The 20533-nt window shown below is 45.4% G+C and overlaps 1 protein-coding gene across 1 annotated transcript in view; it reads right to left on the bottom strand.

Annotated features, from left to right (window-relative positions):
- The window catches only part of VPS11 (VPS11 core subunit of CORVET and HOPS complexes), a 108336-nt gene that overhangs the window by 48402 nt on the left and 39401 nt on the right, over positions 1 to 20533 (bottom strand). Inside the window, exons 11-14 of the mRNA XM_069224807.1 lie at positions 15961 to 16122; positions 15167 to 15306; positions 12846 to 13048; positions 12407 to 12578 (exon numbers count right to left, since the gene is read on the bottom strand). Of these exons, the coding sequence (XP_069080908.1) occupies positions 12407 to 12578; positions 12846 to 13048; positions 15167 to 15306; positions 15961 to 16122 (677 nt within the window). The remainder of the gene's footprint in view (positions 1 to 12406; positions 12579 to 12845; positions 13049 to 15166; positions 15307 to 15960; positions 16123 to 20533) is intronic.

The raw sequence follows: 20533 nt of genomic DNA, 5'->3' as shown, positions 1-20533 counted from the left end.
TTGCTGAGGTGGTTAGCAAAATTGTTGTGTCCCTGGGAGGTATTCTGCGAACAGGTACACATTTTGACGAATAGCCCAATGCCATATTGTCTGTGCAAGGCGAGACAACTCTAGTGAGTGTGCTGCACCCCGTTTTTGCAGATAAAAGGTGAACAGCCAGCAACTCTTGATAAATGATGTGTAAAATCCTGTGTGTGTGGTCCCAAAGACCTTGGACTGTGAGGTTTTGCAGATGAGCCCCCCATCCTGATTGAGAGGCATCCATCGCGGAATGACTTATGGAACAGGGTCCAGAAATGGTCGTACTTTTAAAACATTGGTTTTGTTTTGTCTACCAACACTGGATTTTAAGTCAGGCATGAGACATTCCTGCAAAGGGTGCATGGAAAAACATGGATGTGGCACTATTGCAATGCATGAAGCCATCATCCCTAGAAGTTTCACAATTGATTTTACTTTGACTTGTTAATTGGGGCAAAAGTGAGAGCTGTGTCTGAAAACAGTGTATTCTTGCTGCATTTGGGTAGGCTATACTTAATTGAGTGTTAAGTACGGCCCCAACATATGGCTGTGTGTGGAGAGGGTTCAAATGTGATTTTTGAAAATTTATTGTGAAACCGAATTGGTGAAGCAAGTATATTGTGGTTTGAATATGACAGACATTGTTTGACAGAGTTGAATTTGATGAGCCAGTCGTCTAAATACGGGCACACATGAATTTGCTGCCTGCGCAGGTGAGCTGCTACAACCACTAGGCATTTTGTAAACACAATTGGTGCTGTGGTGACCCTGAATAGAAGCACTTTGAGTTGGCAATGCTGCCCTTCTATGACAAATCTTAGATATTTGTGATGTGCTGGGTATATAGTGATGTGAAAGGAGGTGTTCGGTGCAGACAAAAAGTAACCCTGTCGTAGCAAGAATAGCACATCTTAGAGCGTGACTATATGGAAATTTTCTGATATGATGTAATGGCTTAACGTTATGAGTTGTGTCCTTTTTGGGTATGAGAATATAAAGGAAATACACACCAGTTCCTTGATGTTGTATAGGAACTGGTTCTGTTGCACCCTTTGATAGTAAAGACTGCACTTCCTGTTTGAAAAGAATGATGTGATCCCATGAGTTTGTGAGAGCGAGGTGGAATGTTTGATGGTGTGGAACTGAGCTCCAGACCATTAACATGCCGGACAATATCCAACACCCATTGATCTGTTGTGATTTGTTGCCAATTTTGGAGGAAGAACTAAAGGCACCCTCCTAAACCGGTTTGGTAATCGGAGGAAAGATGGAGTGAGTCACTACGTAGAGGTAGCGGAAGGGGCTTGAGGGGAGGGTGTTTTATCTCTTCACCTGTAGTGGTTCCCCCTGTATAAGCAATTCCCCATGTGAAGATGTACGACAGTGAAGTTTCTGCTGTGGGGAACTTAAAGGTTGTTTTATATTGGGGCCTATGAAAAGTGCCATGAGACGCAGTGAATTGGAGCACCCCCATGGAGTTTGCCACCTCGTTATCTTTCTTCTTCTTTTCTAATACTTTATCTGCTTGTGGTCTGAAAAGATGTCCATTGTTAAATGGTACATTTAAAATTGTTTGTTGTACCTCCTGTTTGAACCTGGAAATGCATAGCCACGCATGTCGGTGTAAGAGGACACTTGTATTTATGCCTTTTGCAGCTGTATCAGCTGAGTCTAAAGCACCACTGATGGAATTGTTGGATATTTAATACCCCTCATTAACAATTTCCTGTCCCCTTTTCTGTGCTCCTCTATCAGGTATTGGAGCAACCGCTCCATTTTGCCCTAGTGGGCCCGGTCACACCTCCCCAGGAGGCTGTGTGTGTTGGCAATACACCAATGATTTGCTGCCTGAGCAGCAACACATTTGCCCAAAGCATCAGTGAGCTTACTTTCTTTATCAGGAGGTGGAGCATCCTGAGCCGCTTGTGAATTGGCTCTTTTCCGGTCATTAGATACAACTAAAGAGGCTGCAGGTATCTGGCCCTTGATGTAAATTGGATCAGATGGAGAAACCTTGTATTTTTCTCCACTCCTGGATTAATAGCACGTGCTCTAGCCGGGTCTGGGAAAATATCCTTTGCATGTCTTAACATGCTTTTAAGCATGAGCAGATATTGTGCAGACTACCGTGAGGAGGTAAGAGTCTCAAAAAAGAAAAACATTTCCTCAATGGGCTCTTTACGTATGTGGCTGCCTCCCCAAAAAGTTCTTATAAAGAAGTTTATCATCAGGTGGGAAAGATCTAGCTTGGTAGACCTCAGTGTCTGTGTCTATGTAGGTGTCAACATCTTACTGTGACCAGGGGTCTGTCTCAGCATGAAAAGGAATACGGTAATCCCCTGTATCCTACGTGTCGTGAAAAGAGTGAGGAGAGTCCTGTGAAAAGATATCCAGGGGGTCATCCTGACATTGTGGGAAAGAAAGTTTGGGGTGGACTGGTTGGTGGTGAATGTAGGAAGCTGGTTCTGTATATTCTATACCAAAATGAGCTTTAGCATGCACAGAGTCCAGGGGTTCCCCAGAGGCTAAAGCAGATAATAGTAATGCTCTATTGTGTAGTAGTGTGGTCAAGGAGTTAGGGTTATCAGAGGGTACTGCAAAGCATTTATTGTACACACACAGTCAAGAAATGAGGCACACACTCAATGACTAACTCCAGGTAGACTGTTTTTATATAGCAAAAATATATTATGTTACTTTATTTCTAAAAACAAAAGATCTTTGTTTCAGGTAAGTATAGTTGCCAATAAGTATCAATCAAATGTATCAAATGTACTTTGTTCAGCTTTTGTAGGTAAAGCAGTTTACAAGTAGCAATTTTGTATTTCAAAAGTTGACAATGCATTTTATTTTAATGGGACTCAGTAGAGTCCTGGGAGGAAAACGTGTTTGCACTGTTAACAGGTAAATGCATGACTTAAGATTCCAGTCTTTGGGAATTAGGATGTCCACAGGTCAAAGTTTAGGTTGACACCAAAAGTGCACCACCAGCAACATATGGTTGACTGTGTCAAATTTGGCATCAGGTTTACAATTGAATCCTATGAGGATTGTAGGTGCTTGGTAGAAAGCAGATGGCAGGTTAGTACCCACGATTACAGGACACAGACCTGAGGGGTTTAGATCAGCACTGGGGGTGGGTGGGGTGGAGATGGCCACAGGATCACACCAATCACACACACACCCTCACCGGCACTGGGGCGGCCGGTTGCAGGGTGCAAACACAGAGCTGGGTGTCCAATGCTTTCCAACTGAGGGGTCCCCGCTGTTCACAAAAGATGCTGCAGGCTGGGTCCAAGGGGTCAGTTCTGGGAAACCAAAGACTGGACAGACATGGGAGGTGGCCGCTGGACGTTGCTGGACAGTCGGTCAGATTCTCCAAGGCCAGGGGGCTGCGGGTACAGGTCTCTCCTTGGGTGTCCGATATCTTAGTCGGATCCGGTCACGGTCAGGGGGGCCTTCCGGATTCAGGCTGTAGGTGTCGTTGTGCTGGTCAGGAGCGGTCAACCCAAGGTGGACTCAAGGTCGAAATTGCCCTGGGACCTTCTCTGAATTGATGGGCCACCTGGACTCAGGCCGTGGGTGTCAGGTGCAGAATGGGCAGTCTGGCAGATCCAAGGCGGTTCCGGATTGCTTTTTGATGTTTTCTTCTGCACAGGGTTGCTGTCCTCGGGATTTCTTGGCACTCTGCTGTGCAGGCAGTCCTCTGGGGGTTTGTAGAGGTCGCAGGTCCTGCAGGATGCGTCACCTTTTTGGAGCAGGGATCTTTGATGCTGCAGACAGGCTGGAAGGGCTGGGGCCAAGTCTGTTGTTGTCTGGAGTCTTCACTCCTGGGTCCGCTTAGCAGTCCTTTCTTCTTCTTGAGGTCACCAGGAATCTGATGGGATAGGTTCAAAGGAGGGGGGGGGGTAAATCCTAGATTTAGGGGCGTTATAGGTGTCAGAGGGCAGTAGCCAATGGATACTGTCCCTAAGGGTAGTTACACCCTTCCCGTGCCCACTCCCTTTGGGGATGGGAACACATCCCCAACCCTATTGGGCCCTTCCCTTCAAGACAAGATGGAGGATTCTTCAGGAAGTGGATCACTTCAGCTCTGGACACCTTAGGGGTGGACCTAGCTGTAGGGTTCACTCCTCTCTATTTTACTTAATTTTCCCACCAGACCTGCTGCCAAATGTGGGGCTTGGTCTGGAGGGTGGACATCTTCACTAACTGGAGTGCCCTGGGGCACTTGTAACAGGGGACCTGAGCATTTGAGGCTCACCACCAAGTGTTACAGTTCCTGTGGGGGGGAAGGTATGAAGCGCCTCCATCCAGAGCAGGCTTTGTTTCTGTCCCCAGAGAGCACAAAGGCTCTCCCCAATGGGGTCAGAAACTCGTCTTTTAGGGGCAGGCTGGCACAGACTGGTCAGCCTTGCACTAAAGGGTTGGGTAAAAATACAATGGACATCTCTAAGATGCCCTCTGGGTGCCTTTTACAATAAATCCACCACTGGCATCAGTGTGGGTTTATTGTGCAGAGACGTCTGATACCAAATGTCCCACTCTTCAGTAAAGGCCATCACGGAGCTATGGAGTTCATAAAGACCAACTCCCAGCCTATGTATTTAATATGGCCTCACTGCACTTACAATGTCTAAGAATGGACTTAGACACTGTAGGGGCATATTGCTCATGCAGCTATGCCCTCACCTATGGTAGTGCACCCTGCTTTAGGGCTGTAAGGCCTGGTAGGGGGTGACTTTTCAATGCCATAGGCAGAGATTTGTGGGCATTGCACCCTGAGAGTGATGCATGTCAACTTTGCAGATTAAATGTGTTGGTGGGGAGAAAAAGGCAATGGTAGTGTGCATGCGTTTAGTGAAGGGTCCCTTAAGGTGGCACAAAATATGCTGCAGCCCTTAGGGACCCTTCCTGGTCACAGAGCCCTTGGTACCACTGGGACCTTTTACAAGGGACTTAGCTGTGTGCCAATTGAGGAAACAATAGTACAGTTTAGTGAAAGAACACCGGTTAGCAGGATCCCAGCACACACTCAGTCAAGTTAGCATCAGATACCAGGCAAAATGTGGTGGAGTAACTGCACCAAGGGCCAGTTTCCTACAGTGAAGATGTAGTTGGAGGTAGATGTGCCTCACACAAGCCCTGTCCATCTTCCTCTGTTTGACTGGAGGCTTAGGTATTGCTAAGGCCTCCTCAAAAGTTGTTGTTTGGTAGTAGTGGTAATGACAGCCTTCAGCAAACCTCTCCCCATTTGAGGTTGGTCGTGGAGTTTTGACTGCTTTGCTTGGAGCTGTTGCTTAATTTTCTGAAGAACTGGTTGAAGTGTTGTTTTTGACTCTGAAACTGTATGAAGCCAATGTTTTTCAGCGCAGAAGCACTCAAATTTCCGTGCTGAAGTGGGCGGAGCCGAGGCACACAGTCTTTTCAGTGCCAAAACAGTTGGTGCTGATTGGGAAGTAGAACGTTTAGGCGCTGAAACAGATGGCGTTCGGCTCTGTGCGTAAGTGGATGTTTTTTTGTTTGAGCACAGATCTTTGCTGGACACAAAAGAAGGAGTGGTCAGACAAGAAGTCTGCTGACCAGAGAACCAAAGAACATGACAGACTTGGCATCAACCCTGCCAGCCTGCCTGCTGCCCCCGACCCTGAAGGAGCAACTGACCTGTCCTGTTGCATGCAGGAAACCGTGATAGCTGCCAGTGCTTCGCAAATTGCCAAGAAGAACTCCCTTGGAGCAGAAGAGCTGCTTCCCTGCAACTGCAGGCAACACAAGAAAGAACCGCGAGGAACGGGGCTGCCACAAACTGATGCTGGACATCACCACTGCACCCAAGCCGCCAAGCCCAAGCTGAAGTGGGCCAACGTGTACGTGGTTACCAGGCCCTCCCAAGACGAAGCACATCTTGAGGTTGCCCACTATGGACTTCCCAACAGCATCTTCAGCCCGTTTCTGAAGACCCCCTCGCCACCCATTCCACCGCCTCCGGTGACTGAAACCCCAACGGTCCACTCCACACTGATGCCACAGAACAAGAAGAGGACCACTGGTGTTCCTACGTCCCCCAGGCTTGCGAGATCCAAGCCCACTCATTGGTTCAGACGGACTGGACGCCCTACGCCATGGCTGCAGCCTGTTTCTGTGGGCACCCTCCTCTGCTACCGTCACCTGTGATGGTAAACGCCGATGGTCCAATCCACCCCTAAACCCGGATGCCCCGGACCAAAGAGAACAGAACCCTGGTGTCCCTACGTCCCCGAACATGGCAAGAACTGTGTCGGATTCCTTCACTGAGTGCCTGTCTCACTGCCTACGTGTACCTTACATGCTTAGCACTACCCTCTGATATGCCTAACTGCTCACCCACAATACCACCAAAGAGAGCATTTGGGGTGCCATTTGTGCCCCTGTGATACCTTTGGGGTTTGCCTGTACTCTTTACACAGTGTACCTCATTTTGGTCTACTATACAAAGAGCCAGCTTCCCACACTCTAAGGTAAGCTTCTTCTTGCAAGGGTGAGTCTCCTGCACTCTTGGTGGTGATTTCGCTGTCATTTTCCCCATGTGGGGGAGAATAAACAGTCTCTTTTGCTGGGTATCTAACTTCTCCTGGAGGCACTGTAGAATCAGCAGTTTCTGATCCTCAGAGTCTGCTCTGGATGGTCGACTGGGTACCGAAGGCTGTCTTGGTTTCAAAGCCAGTTTTTTATGCTAACCATAGTTTCAGTTCCGAAGAGGCCATTTATTTCAGGGAGGACCATGTCTTGACCGGCTGGCTCGGCGCAGAGAATAGAATAGGTCGGCTCCAAAGCCTAAGGGCAGTGCTCGCCATGGCTTAGATACAGAGGCAAACCGTAAGTTTGTGTCACCAATTGTGGGCTCAACACCTGACCCCCAGAGGAGAAGTGGGTGATCTGATGGTGTGAACTGTGAGGATCCATATCTGCTGTTGAAGTCATTTGACGCTCACCAGGAGTGAGCTGAGGGCCTGCTGCGTCAGAGTCCAAAGGCGAATCAGAGTCCTCTCTAAAAGCAGCTGCTTGTTTGACATCTGCCTCTCCTTTGAGGTCCTCCCCAAAGATGTTTGGGGTTTCCTCGTCTCATTGCTGTTCCACACATCAAGCCGACAACCACAATGGTTTCGGATTGTCTTAATGGACCAGGAAGGCGAGGAAGGCAGAGCAGGAGGTCTTGTGCTCTGGGGATAAGTAGAGGTTGCAGACTGAGTGTTGATCTGTCCACGAGTACTTGAATTGTGTCCCCTCCCCCCCCATTCACGGTGTACATTTTTGAGTGCAAAACTCAGAGGAAGAGGCCTGAGAGGGACGAGGCCCAGAATGGTGGCGTCAACAAAGTCCGAGAAGAGGACCCAATAAAAGCACCATAATGAAGAAAAAGGAAAAAAAAAATATATATATATATATATTTTTTTTTATTCACAATGCAAACTACTCAAGCGAACCAGAGCAGAAAAATCAAGAGGCCCCTACGACGATCACTAGGTTGTGTTGACTCGGAGTCCTGGTGATGCATATTAGATGGCGATAGAAGAAAACAATCTAATAAAGGAGTCGATGCTCATGCACATTTCCAGCCATAGGATGTCACTATACCTTGAGACATAAACAACTTCTTCAAAGAAAACCAGTTTTACATGTCTAGGACTAACACTAGATGGTCGGAGTATGCACAGCCTGTGTATCTACAGCTACACATGCCACAAACACTTGCTCCATAATACCTCAATTCTCTTGGACTCGGTTTGGGAAATCAAGGGCAAAAACTTTGGGTAAACCCTCGTGGTGGAAGCTTGAACCAACAGACTTTCTGGCAAAGAGTGTTGTGTTAAAAAGTTTGGGTTGCCTGCCACTAGACTGTGGCGTCTAGTTACCTGCCGGTTCACCTGTGGGCAAGGACACGGCTTGGCCCAAGAGCCCAATAATCAGTCAGCAAGTGCCTCACTGAATGGAATTAAAGATTCAGAGAAAACCTGTCTAGGCTGCACAACTTCAGTGATAACGTTGCTTTTGACTTGCATAGAAGGAAGTTGTACGTCTAACCTCAGCTGCATGGCAAAGGAGTGCTTTCTCGGTTCTGGGTCTGGGTCTGGGGGGAGAAACCAGCCAGTAAATGGGCATGTGCCCAACGCACCGGCCTCCTGTTAATATATATAAAGTTATCATAGTGCAGGGGTAACTCATCCCCATCATTATACCAAAAAGCTGTCTGACTATGGTTATAGTCGGAACCAAAATGCTCCTGAAGCGCTGGAGGGTGGCTCCTGTCCAAATCTTATTATACAGAGACCAGGAGCAACACAGTGGATTCAGGGTGAGAACTCAGTCAGGATCAAGATTAATTCAGCTTGGTGTTGAACAGAACTATTATAAATAGGGCATCCAAAGGCATCAGGATCTGAGTTTATGTTGAAAGGACCAACATGGATTTTGGAGTCGGAGTGAGAGTCTGCATCAAAACCGATGTGGAACCAGAGTTCGGTTCAGGAGTCACAGAGAACAGATCTGCCAGTGGTAACCCGACCATAGGCATCCACAGAGAGTGAGTGCAGATTTACATCCTCTAATTCGAGTGAGAGTAGGATTGGAGGATTTTTTGCAGTGTTCGGTAACATACAGCTTCAAGTCATGTTCTCAGATCGCCTTCAAATTCATGTGGGCGCACACTGAACTTGACTTAAGAGTTGTGTCCCAAGCCTAAACAATAGAAACCTACCCTTTTCTAAATTTGTTTTTATGAGTGTAATAAAAATACCAGACAGCTGCCTTTTATTGCATATATGACTCATTTTTACAGTTCGTATTCAATAGATCCTCAGCTTTTTATTTTGTTTATGTCATACAATAACCAACTGCATATTTCTAACTTGTCCAACTAACCAAGCTACACTCATCCTTTAATTTATGTCTCCAAATCACCCTCTGAACACATGAGCCCTAGGGTGATACTTCCTAGTTGATACACATTATTAATATTTATTTATGTGCCAATTCAATCAGGCCCTCACTAGCACTCCCACTAGAGAGAGACCTTGTGGTGGTCTGTCACAGACACCTGCTTTCAACTGTCGAGGCAATGCTAAAACCCTGTGGTTTTGGACATGTTACCTTCCACACTAAATATTTGCACAAAAAAGCTTGTCAACTTATGAGTGAAATGTGGGAGTCAGCTCCAAATCCACATACAAAGGAACAGAAAGAAAGGAACTCAGGTCAGCGCACATAGGTGGCACTTCTATGCAGCTCCATTAAGTCACTTCAGGGGCAGAAAGAAATGGGCATGGAGCCTTGTGACGTCAACGCACTGGATTGAAGTGGTTTTAAATATTTCAGATCAATTCTGGTTCCTGGAGATATTCTAAAGGGGAGGAATCTGCAGTTAGATGTATCCATCAGAAAAACGTCTCAATAGTGACAGTCATTCACAATACTTAGTAATGTATTTAAATGTATCCCTTGATACCAAACGTCTGTCGTTTCTATGATCAAGAAAGGCCTCTTATTTAATGCTATAGTGGAATCTTTGCATTTGTAATCCAGACTCGCCAAAAAGCAGATCTCAGACATCCCATGTGGCCACAAGCTGGGCTACATCTCCTCTTGTGGCATCCACAGGAAAGTCACCACTAGCAAGGTTTACAGGAATGGTACCATCACTTTACAAGCCAAAAGAACGGCCTGCTGGCCACTGAAATTATCGCTCAGAACCTCAAATGGGCAAAAATGAACATTGTTGATTACCTCCTACACCACTGCACAAGTTGCCCACAAACAAGTACCCCTATGGGGCACTTGGATCAGTTTCCAATCATTACCCATCCACCTCACTCGGACACTGTAACCCAATCCCCAGTGAACCACCCAAAGCCAAGACATCCTCAGCCTCCATCAATAACTGTACTTTCTGCAAACCAAGACATTAAAAACACAATCTTCAGTCATTGAGTTAAACCACTGAGCTTATAAATGGTAACATTCATTCAACCTGACTTTATGTCCATTTGCCCATTGTTGTCCGGGCATGAATAAAACCGGTGGTCTATAGGAGGATAAATGTGTATCTCTGAAGATAGTTATCAACTCTCTAAACAACTGAAGAAGGGCTGGAACAAGTGGAATATACAACTATGTAATAGACACATTCCATGTCATGGGTTACCTTTTAACCTAAAATATGAGAAAACAGGGATTCATTTTTCTACAACTTTGGTATATTTTTATTATTTCCCTTTTGCTCCTTCTCTGCATCTTTAGTCACACCGTAGCTGATGGGACTGAAGAACTCATCTTTCATTCCTTTTCATTTTTTTTTTTATACATACTGTTTTTATTTTTTCTGTACTCTTCCTGTTCACTTCTCCTAGTTCCTATCCCCTGGTTGGTTTCTCCCCTTTCCCACCATTTCATCCTCCCCTCCATTTCACTGCTGTGTTTAGCTTTCACCTGCACAGCAGCAGAAAGCTTATAGTTGTTTGTTGTTGAAAACAGTGTGGACAATACCAAAATTTACAGCTGGTTTTCAGTAAACTAACTGCTTACAATTTGTTTAGCTTTCTCGTCAATCAAATTTCCTTGCTTCTGATTGACAGCTTTACTTCCTCTTCTTGCGTTTTTAGTTTCTCTAGAGCCTAACTTCTTGACCATGCTTTTAATTGGAGATCTTGAAGTTCAGGGGACTACATTTTTATTTTTCCTGCAGCAATCCACGGGGGTGCATGTGTTTTCCTGGTCTCTCCCTTGTGAGCCGCTTCCTTCTACAAATCCTCGCTCCCCTCCTAATGCACTCATTGTTGCTCCCCTCTTCCACCTCCATAGCTTATCTGTTGCTTGCTGTACTACTACTGGCTATATTTTCTTTCCCCCCCCTCCACAAAAGCCCCTCTGATGCTGCCTTACCTCTCTCACTCCCTGTTGCTCCTCCCTTGCATTTCTCCGTATCCCATCAGGGTCTTCAGGTTCATTAAATAAAATGTTTTTTTTTTTTTTTTTTTTTAAACTTTATTTGGACGCCCTGACAACTGCGATTTGCTGCCAGGCCACTCCTTTTTTTATTGTATTTTTAACGTGCTTTGGAGCAAATGTAACTTTTTTTTAATTCACTGCTTCAAAATTGGCAACTGTCATCCTGGGCAGTAAATAAAATACATATATAACAAAAGCACAAATGTATGGTCAGCAGAAGGCATTTTTGTCTCTGGCCAGGACCAACGTCTGAATGCTGTACCCTATTCCTGTTGGGATGAACACTACAGAGACATCCACCATGCATTGACGCATACCCCATGCAATGACACATTCCCTTCTGAAACATATACCCTGCCATCAAGAGACCTGCTTCCTGCAAAAACATACACATTCACCCTAAAGACACACACCTCTCGGCCCACATACATCTAGTAGGCGCACCAAAACATGCATTACCCTCCCAGATACACAGCTTGTACAGAAACATAAATACACACTCTTGTGCGCTAGTGCATGCATACTCCTCAAACACATACAACACACATAGCGACACCCTCATCACTGCATGGACCCACACACCTCAGCAAAGACATACCGATATCCCTGAAACGACATACATCCATATCCCTACACAGACATAACCCTATGTGCATGCTCACCCATATTTGAAAGAGAGAGACAAACTCCATCTGAAGAATATCCCGAATACATTCTCCCGATTCCTACTCCCAGTAAGCAAACTGGTCAACTGGTTAAGGAAGCTACTCTGATTAAAGGGTGATCAAACTGCCTGTGTGTAATAGATGGGCCTTTGGAGCAGTGAACACAAAGGCTGCCTGCATGAGTGAGGAGGAGAATGCAAAAAGAAATGAAAGATCAAAGAAATCACAGAGACTGCAGTGAATGATGTGACACTGAGTCAGACGAACAAAAGACCGAACTAACGTCTGCAGGCTGTTTAAGATCTGGAAAGAGTTGCAGACTGATCATTAACTCAATGTGGAGATCATAGGACAGGCATGAGATTCCTTAGAGGCTTTGGAGCCACTCCCTCCGCTGGTTAGGTTCACTCCACTGCACTTTTACAACATACATTCAACAGGTCTCAACACAGAATAAGAGCAGCAATTCTAGACTTTCTGACAATGTTAACTGTTCTTCTGTCTGAGCTCTCATTTGCCCATGTTTCATTCCGTTGCACCCATTCACCTGTCAAACGTTCTACAGTAACCAAATGAAAGATACCTAGCGCTTTTATAAAGCATATGCCATTACCCCTAAACAGAGACCAACGATTCCCACAGATATTTCAGAGTGGAAATAGATCAAATAAGTAAAAAAATCATGTGTTACAGTAATACAAACACCATGGATGTACTTCAGTGCAGAACTCTACAGTCACCTGGTTCTGAGCTCCTCCATCTCCTGGCGAATCCGAGCAGTCTCCTGGCGGTATTTCTGGATCAGCTGCTCATCCTCCTCTGTTTGTTCACTCTGCTTCTGCAGTTTGTTGATTAAGTAATCCTTGATGACAGAGAGAGTAGCCGTGGAGTTGTGGGCCAAAGTCTGAACCACTGTAAAGCAAAAAGAGAAGCAGAGATTGCAATGAGAGTCGAAGACTGGGCTCGAGGTGAGCATATTCACCAGTGCAGGTACCTAATGCCCATGCTATTTAGGCTACAAACTTACTTAGCTCGGACTCTAACCTAGCAGTGACATAAGGGTGGATTAGGGAAAAGAAAGGTGTTAAGCCCTAGTTCATTGATCCAGTGGTGTGTTGCAAGAGTAAATGAGGTAGTGAATTATAACCCCAGTTTACCAGAGTGAAAGACAGCTCTTACCCAGGAGTGGCGGCATCAAGTTCTTCTTCTCAATGTGCTGGAGTGTTTCTGTGATGTATTCCTTGCAGTCTTCTTCCTTCCGGGCAAAGTAACTGAGTGCCTGCTCCCAGAGGCAAGGCTCTTGGTCCTCGTACAGCTCGCAGACCTCAATCACCTTGCGGTACTCTTCGTTCTGCATGTGGTAGTGCATAATCTGCTGGAACCTAGGGATGGAAGCCACAGAGGTCAGGGGGCAGCTCTTTACCAGTGGTAATGTACTGGTTAGGAGTGTCAAGAGCGCACTACAGGGACAGATTGAAGCAGAAGAATTAACTCAACAGTGGATGTGACAGGATCACAAAGGAAGCACTATTGATGCTCTGCCATGCTGTTGTCTCTGAACTGTAACGTTTGTACCACTGAAAAAGTGTCGGCCTTTATTTTACCGGGCTCCTAGAGGAGAGACTATAACCATTTTTCACATTGCCCTACCATGACAGAGTTCTTGCTGAGGACGCACCAGCTTATAGGCGGTTTCTTTTGAAGAACAGGGCATTGAAGAAGAACTACCAGCTCCGTTTTTCTATAGGAGAATAATTAGGTCACACTTTGGTCTGCTATGGAACACCTATTATTGGGGAAGCCTACTCAGTGGGAGGAGCACAAGCTTACTATTTGTCCTGCTCACAAAAGAAAAATAAGCATTTGCAATGAAATGGGTCTTGCATTTGCTCGACTTAAAGCTATTAGCGTTGTAAAGTCCTAACCGGACTTTTCTTGCCACATAAATTGAAAACGAAAAGTAAAAACAGTTTCAGATAAGTGAGCCGATTTAAAGCACCACCTCATGAGTGTGAAGCACAAAGGAGACAGAAAAGGAAACAGAAGTACGCTTGCAGTCAAACCAATCAGCAGTTATGCAATTATTCATGTAACAAGGTCAATGTCATGCAAAGCATCGACTACTGCCCAGTGAGATCATGCTGCATAGGAAATTAGAAGAAAAAGTAGTCCAGAAGCCATGCAGAAAACATGAAGCCTTGTATGTATTCAGTAGTTGGTTGTTGCGCTCGAGGAGGGCCAAACACCAGAGAAGGCGTGACGTATGCATGCCTTTCACCAATGAAATCAAATGAATTTTAAAAGGCAAGCCCACAAACCAACGAAAACTGATGAGCGTGCGGTGGGCGTGGTTAAAAGCCCATAGAGAGATTACAGCAGGCTAGAGGGCTTGCGCGCTCCACCCTAAACAGAGGAAAATCAGCCTTTTCTTGGGTCCCAGCGCAATCAAGGACATAAGTAAGGATTAACAGTGGGATGTTGTTAACCACTGGTGCACAATATTGTCACATTCCAACTGGTTAACAAAGCCTCACTCTCAGCAATTACTCACTCAGGGTAGCGGAGGTCAAGCAGCTAAGACTTACTACAGGAAGAGGGTGCCAATTTAGACACTCAGAATTAGTATGACATATCAAATAACTGGCAAGTACTTCAACGTCAAGACAGTTTTTTACTTTCCAAAAAGATAATGGTTTTGTTTACAGTTAAGTAAATGTTCTAAACCTAAAATAGAAAGCCAGCCTTTTTAACTTTCGGTCCAATACTTTAGTTTAACAATCATCCCTACAGCAAATGTTATCCTATCAGGTAAGGTTCTGCTACACTAAGGACTGTTCTGAAGAACAAGAGCTCGGAGAACTTTGCAGTCTTTACAAGTCACATCAAAGCCAAAAAAGAAGGCCATGTTATCTTCAGTATTCAGTGATTTCTTTCACTTTTAGAGATTGGGATAGGCTCAGCAATGCCTCTGTGCACCTACTGTAATCCCAAAACATGTTCAAGAACACTGAAAGACTCATCATGCTAAGTAAATCAAGTATCCATCTTTCTTGAAGGGTAAGCAATCATTCTTCTCAGGGTCTCCTGTCGTGTCCCAAGATAGATGACCAAGTGTTAGTTGCAGTGCCTGGTGGGGAAGGACACTTTTAAGTCCAAAGTACTTATAGCCAACTTGTATACTGAAAGACAGTGGTTAGCTACAGTGCCATTTCACCCGAGGTAACTCTCAAGTGATGGTGGGGGCCTGAATCAAGTGACTGTGGGATGAGAGGGGTCCTCTTCGCACATCCCCTAACACAAGAGCACAGCTTCAATAACTCACATCAGCAAAACGGGACTACCGCCAGCAGACATGCATGACTTTCGAGTCTTTGGGGGTAAAATAATGGGCTGGGCTGTCCAGAAAAACATAAAAGAACAGGACAACACAGATTTTACAAGCCATGCAGAAAACATACGTTACATTTTTCCATGCTCAGCGGAAATAAGTGCCAGCTTACAGCTTGCCCTGCTCGTAGAGATACAGCACTCCATCCTTGAAGTTGTGCATCTGGCAGAGGACCAAGGCCTTGTCAAAGACGTTCACAAACCTCCCGCTCTTCAGCAACGAGATGGCTTCTGCCTGCAGCTGCTTCTTCACCTGCAATATATACACACAATGGAAGAACAAGAACAAAGAGGCATCAGACCCCAGAGCTGACAGAATGTGAAGAGCCGCGTCCGTATTAATACTACTCCTCATTAGGTTGTGCAGCAGATTAGAGCTCTGTCATCGGTGAACCAACCAGTCTGCCCAGTTGCCCCAGAGAGTGCCAAGGAGCCACTTGCTCTACCACAGTTTAAGGAGCTTACAATATGCATTTTCACATTTGTATGACACCACCCACCTGCCCCAATTATCAAGCAGATCTACTCCTCACTAGTTTGTGGTGCAGACTGGCCACTCTGCACCGGAATGCAAGAAAGGCTGTCTGCTCTGTCCTGATTTCCCTAGATAGGAATGCTGCACCATGTGAAAAGCATACTGCCTGCTTAGCAACCTTTGCTTCATGCAAGTGTGACTGTGTGGAAAGCAGGTGTCCAAAGACTGATACTAGTGAACTGTAAAGTAGGTATATGGCAAACGCCTTCACTGAGAAGTCTCTGCTGGATACGCTTGGGAATTCAATGAAAGAAAGCATAAAATCAGGCCACGGATCAAACATTTGGCACCTGGAGAATATGACCCTCAGATTTTAACTAATTTTGGATATTGCAAGGCAGCATATTTCATCATCGCTGCATGTGGACTCACCAGGCTGTCCTCCTCATGTGCCCAGTTCTGCAGCCGCAGTTCCAGCAGTGTGTCGTAGACGCCCTGTGATGAGTTGGACTGCACTTGGGTCATGTGCTCCAGGAAAGCCTTCAGCTCCCGAGGATTGTTGGCAAATATTGGAATGAATTCCTCAGAATTGGCCTACAAAATACACAAGCAGCTTTTAGACAGTGCATTTAACTGTGGACTGATGTGATCTAGAACATTTTACAGATTTATCTGGCCCAATTAAGCAAGAACATGGTTTCAAGTTTAATGTCTTAAAGATAGCAACTGAGAGTCCAAAATGACAGAACAGATTGTCACTTTAGATGTAGTCACTTATACTTTTGAAATTTGACAGACAGAAGAAAAGCAAACCACACAAACACTCCATTTCACTATCCTGTGCTACTGGCACAAGGTGAAGAGTCTGTGTCGTATTTTAAACCTTGGTGCTAAGTATGGTAACATCGACAAGTTTAAGATGCTCTCTTAATGAGAATCTGGATTGATCCATACTGTCCTCAATCACAACTCCACTGAGCCCGCAGCATCAATGTGAACACCAAAAATGAAGGCTCTTCCCCAGAGTTTTGCTCCTTTCTTGATTCTCTCAATACTCCCATTCATATTTGTCTTGCTCTCTCCCGTCACTTTGGGAGATTAGACAGTAAGATAAATCGGTTATTCTATTTCTGCTAACTCGTGCCAAGGCACTACTTAAACCTAGGTTAACGTGTAAAAGGCATATGGTCCAGGATGTTCATTTCGATTATAATTGGGCAGGCACACTGCATCAAAATTTCTCAAAGTGATCTATTTAAAAAATATGTTTGTGATGCATACAATTAGCATTTCTATTGCGTTCAAAACTTTGGAGGACCACAAATGTGACCTGTTGCTGCAGGTAATGACTTGTGTACAGTAAGTGATCAGGATTTCACTGTGAAAATCCACAATTAAGATTTTGAAGGTAAGGTTATGCTTAAGCCACTGTGGAGATGAATTATTGGGTTATCAGATACATATTGTACTTCTATAGTACATTCCACCATCATGGCACACTAAGGCACCAACTATACTAAATTAGGAATTTGCCTCTGAACCCCTATATCACACATATGATGACACAGATACACGTTTTTAATATGTGTGATCACAAGGAGTGGAGTATTACAACCAAGTTGAGGTCATCCAAATTCACGACAAATGCAAGGGGACGCAAGTTAAAAAGTAGCTCTTTTCAAACTGACTTCAACTGATTAAGCAGTAAAATCCATATGGAAAGTGTGAAAAGGCACAGTAGCACAATACATACCAACAGACTATACAAGAAAAGGAAGCAAAAGTTACAAAATACCGCAACTCACAAAGGGCAGTAAGATTTGGGACAATGGGGGAAATAGGAAAAGAATACAAAGATCACTCTTATGTCCTAATCTTTTGTGAAAACTGGAGTACTTTTTAGAACCAATGAACTAATTCTTTCAGAACGTTGCCCTTTGATACATGGTGTTCTCTCAGTTTACTGCAGATCTCTGTGTTTACCAATACAAACTATTGTTTTTTGTATTTGTGTTACCAATGTGCTCCCAGTGACGCATAATACTCTGAGGTTACTTGCTGGGGCTACTGAAAAGATATTCTGTATATTATAAAAAGTGTGGTCTTGGCCTTTAGATCCCTGGACACTCCTGTTTCTTGTAAAGTGTTAAGATGAGTAGACTGTATCTCAAGCTGATACACCCAAGATAATATGCCACCTGAAAACATGTAAAAAGAAAACTGAATTCTCACCATATATATCCCCATACTAAAATGCTGACTTGAACCTAATCCTACTACAAACATTTGCAGTTAGAATAGTAAATGAATTCACTAACAGTTGCGGGAAGTAAGACTGCCCCCCGTTTCCAAAAAGAAAAGAAACAAATAAAAAAAGAAAAAAGAAAATACTTATGTGAGTTTGATTTTTTTTTTTAAGCAGTTTTATGCAGTAAAACTTTCAGAGTCTGTTTTTAAGGGTTGAGCCTGCCAGTGCATACACTAGTGCATGCATCTCGCTTGCGGGACTCTACTGTGTACAGTATAAGGCCTGTATTCAGTCCGTCGCTTACCATTTGTTGGCATGCGTGGCACTTTTCTTTACAGCCTCATAATTGGTCACTGTTGGCCAAGGATCATTTCAGTTTCTGTGTGTGGAGCAGGGACCAAGCACTGATTGATTCAACTTAATCAGTGTCGGTCCACTACTCTAGACATGATTGAGGTTCTATTTTATTATTTTTAACTAGTGCCCTGCAAAGAGAAGGCTTGTGACTGACAAAAAAGTGCTCAGCAGGACAAAAAAAATTCAAAGTTTTATTTTTTATCCCCAACTTTCTTTAATTTTGCCAAGTTGTCTTTTCTTACTTTGCATTCATGTTTTATTTTGTTTTTGCTTGTGGGCGCTGTTCTCAAAAGATGAGGATTATCTTGTTCTAAATACTGCAAGGCAACATGGTTTCCTTATTATGTGTAATTTCTGAAATTATGCTTTAACACGTAATCATGCAGTACACCCCAATCCACCCCACTCCAATCCGTTCAACTACAATTCACTCCACCTCACACCACACAATACCCCAGCTCCAATCCAAACCCATCCCATCCCAATCCAATCCCATCCTCCCAACCCATCCCAATCCAAACCCATCCCAATCCAATCCAATCCCATCCCAATCCAATCCTCCCAACCGATCCCAATCCAATCCCATCCCATCCCAATCCCATCCTCCCAACCGATCCCAATCCAATGCCATCCCAATCCCATCCTCCCAACCGATCCCAATCCAATCCCATCCCAATCCCATCCTCCCAACCGATCCCAATCCAATCCCATCCCAATCCCATCCTCCCAAACCATCCCAATCCAATCCCAACCCATCCCATCCCAATCCCATCCTCCCAACCCATCCCAATCCAATCCCAACCCATCCTCCCATCCCATCCCAATCCCATCCTCCCAACCCATCCCAACCCATCCCATCCCATCCCAACCCCCCAACCCATCCCATCCCATCCTCCCAACCCATCCCAATCCCATCCTCCCAACCCATCCCAATCCCATCCAATCCTTCCAACCCATCCCAATCCCATCCAATCCTCCCAACCCATCCCAATCCAATCCAATCCTCCCAACCCATCCCAATCCAATCCAAATCCCATCCCAATCCAATCCAATCTAAATCCCATCCCAATCCAATCCAATCTAAATCCCATCCCATCAACCCATCCCATCCCATTCCAATCCAAATCCCATCCCATCAACCCATCCCATCCCAATCCAATCCAAATCCCATCCCATCCCATCAACCCATCCCATCCCAATCCAATCCAAATCCCATCCCATCCCATCAACCCATCCCAATCCAATCCAATCCCCATCCCAACAACCCATCCCATCCTCCCACTCAAATCCCATCCCATCCCATCCCCCCAACCCAATCCCATCCTCCCACTTCAATCCCATCCCATCCCATCCCATCCTCCCAACCTACTCCAATCCTCCCAACCCACTCCAATCCTCCCAACCCATCACACTCCAATCCAACCCATCACACTCCAATCCAATCCAACCCAATCCAACCCAATCCTCCCAACCTACCCCAATCCAATCCTCCCAACCTACCCCAATCCAATCCAATCCTCCCAACCTACTCCAGTCCAATCCAATCCTCCCAACCTACTCCACTCCAATCCAATCCTCCCAACCTACTCCACTCCAATCCAATCCTCCCAACCTACTCCACTCCAATCCAATCCTCCCAACCTACTCCACTCCACTCCAATCCAATCCTCCCAACCTACTCCACTCCAATCCAATCCTCCCAACCTACTCCAATCCAATCCAATCCTCCCAACCTACTCCAATCCAAACCCATCCCAATCCAATCCCATCCCATCCCATCCCATCCCAATCCCATCCTCCCAACCGATCCCAATCCCATCCTCCCAACCGATCCCAATCCAATGCCATCCCAATCCCATCCTCCCAACCGATCCCAATCCGATCCCAATCCAATGCCATCCCAATCCCATCCCAATCCAATGCCATCCCAATCCCATCCCAATCCCATCCCAATCCCATCCCAATCCCATCCTCCCAAACCATCCCAATCCAATCCCAACCCATCCCATCCCAATCCCATCCTCCCAACCCATCCCATCCCAATCCCATCCTCCCAACCCATCCCAATCCAATCCCAACCCATCCTCCCATCCCATCCCAATCCCATCCTCCCAACCCATCCCAACCCATCCCATCCCATCCTCCCAACCCATCCCATCCCATCCTCCCAACCCATCCCAATCCCATCCTCCCAACCCATCCCAATCCCATCCTCCCAACCCATCCCAATCCCATCCAATCCTCCCAACCCATCCCAATCCAATCCAAATCCCATCCCAATCCAATCCAATCCAAATCCCATCCCAATCCCAATCCAATCTAAATCCCATCCCAATCCAATCCAATCTAAATCCCATCCCATCAACCCATCCCATCCCATTCCAATCCAAATCCCATCCC

Source organism: Pleurodeles waltl, chromosome 3_1 (genome assembly GCF_031143425.1).
Source record: "Pleurodeles waltl isolate 20211129_DDA chromosome 3_1, aPleWal1.hap1.20221129, whole genome shotgun sequence".
NCBI lineage: Eukaryota > Metazoa > Chordata > Amphibia > Caudata > Salamandridae > Pleurodeles > Pleurodeles waltl.
Note: the sequence above shows the minus strand (reverse complement) of the source record. Positions and strands in the feature narration are given on the sequence as shown.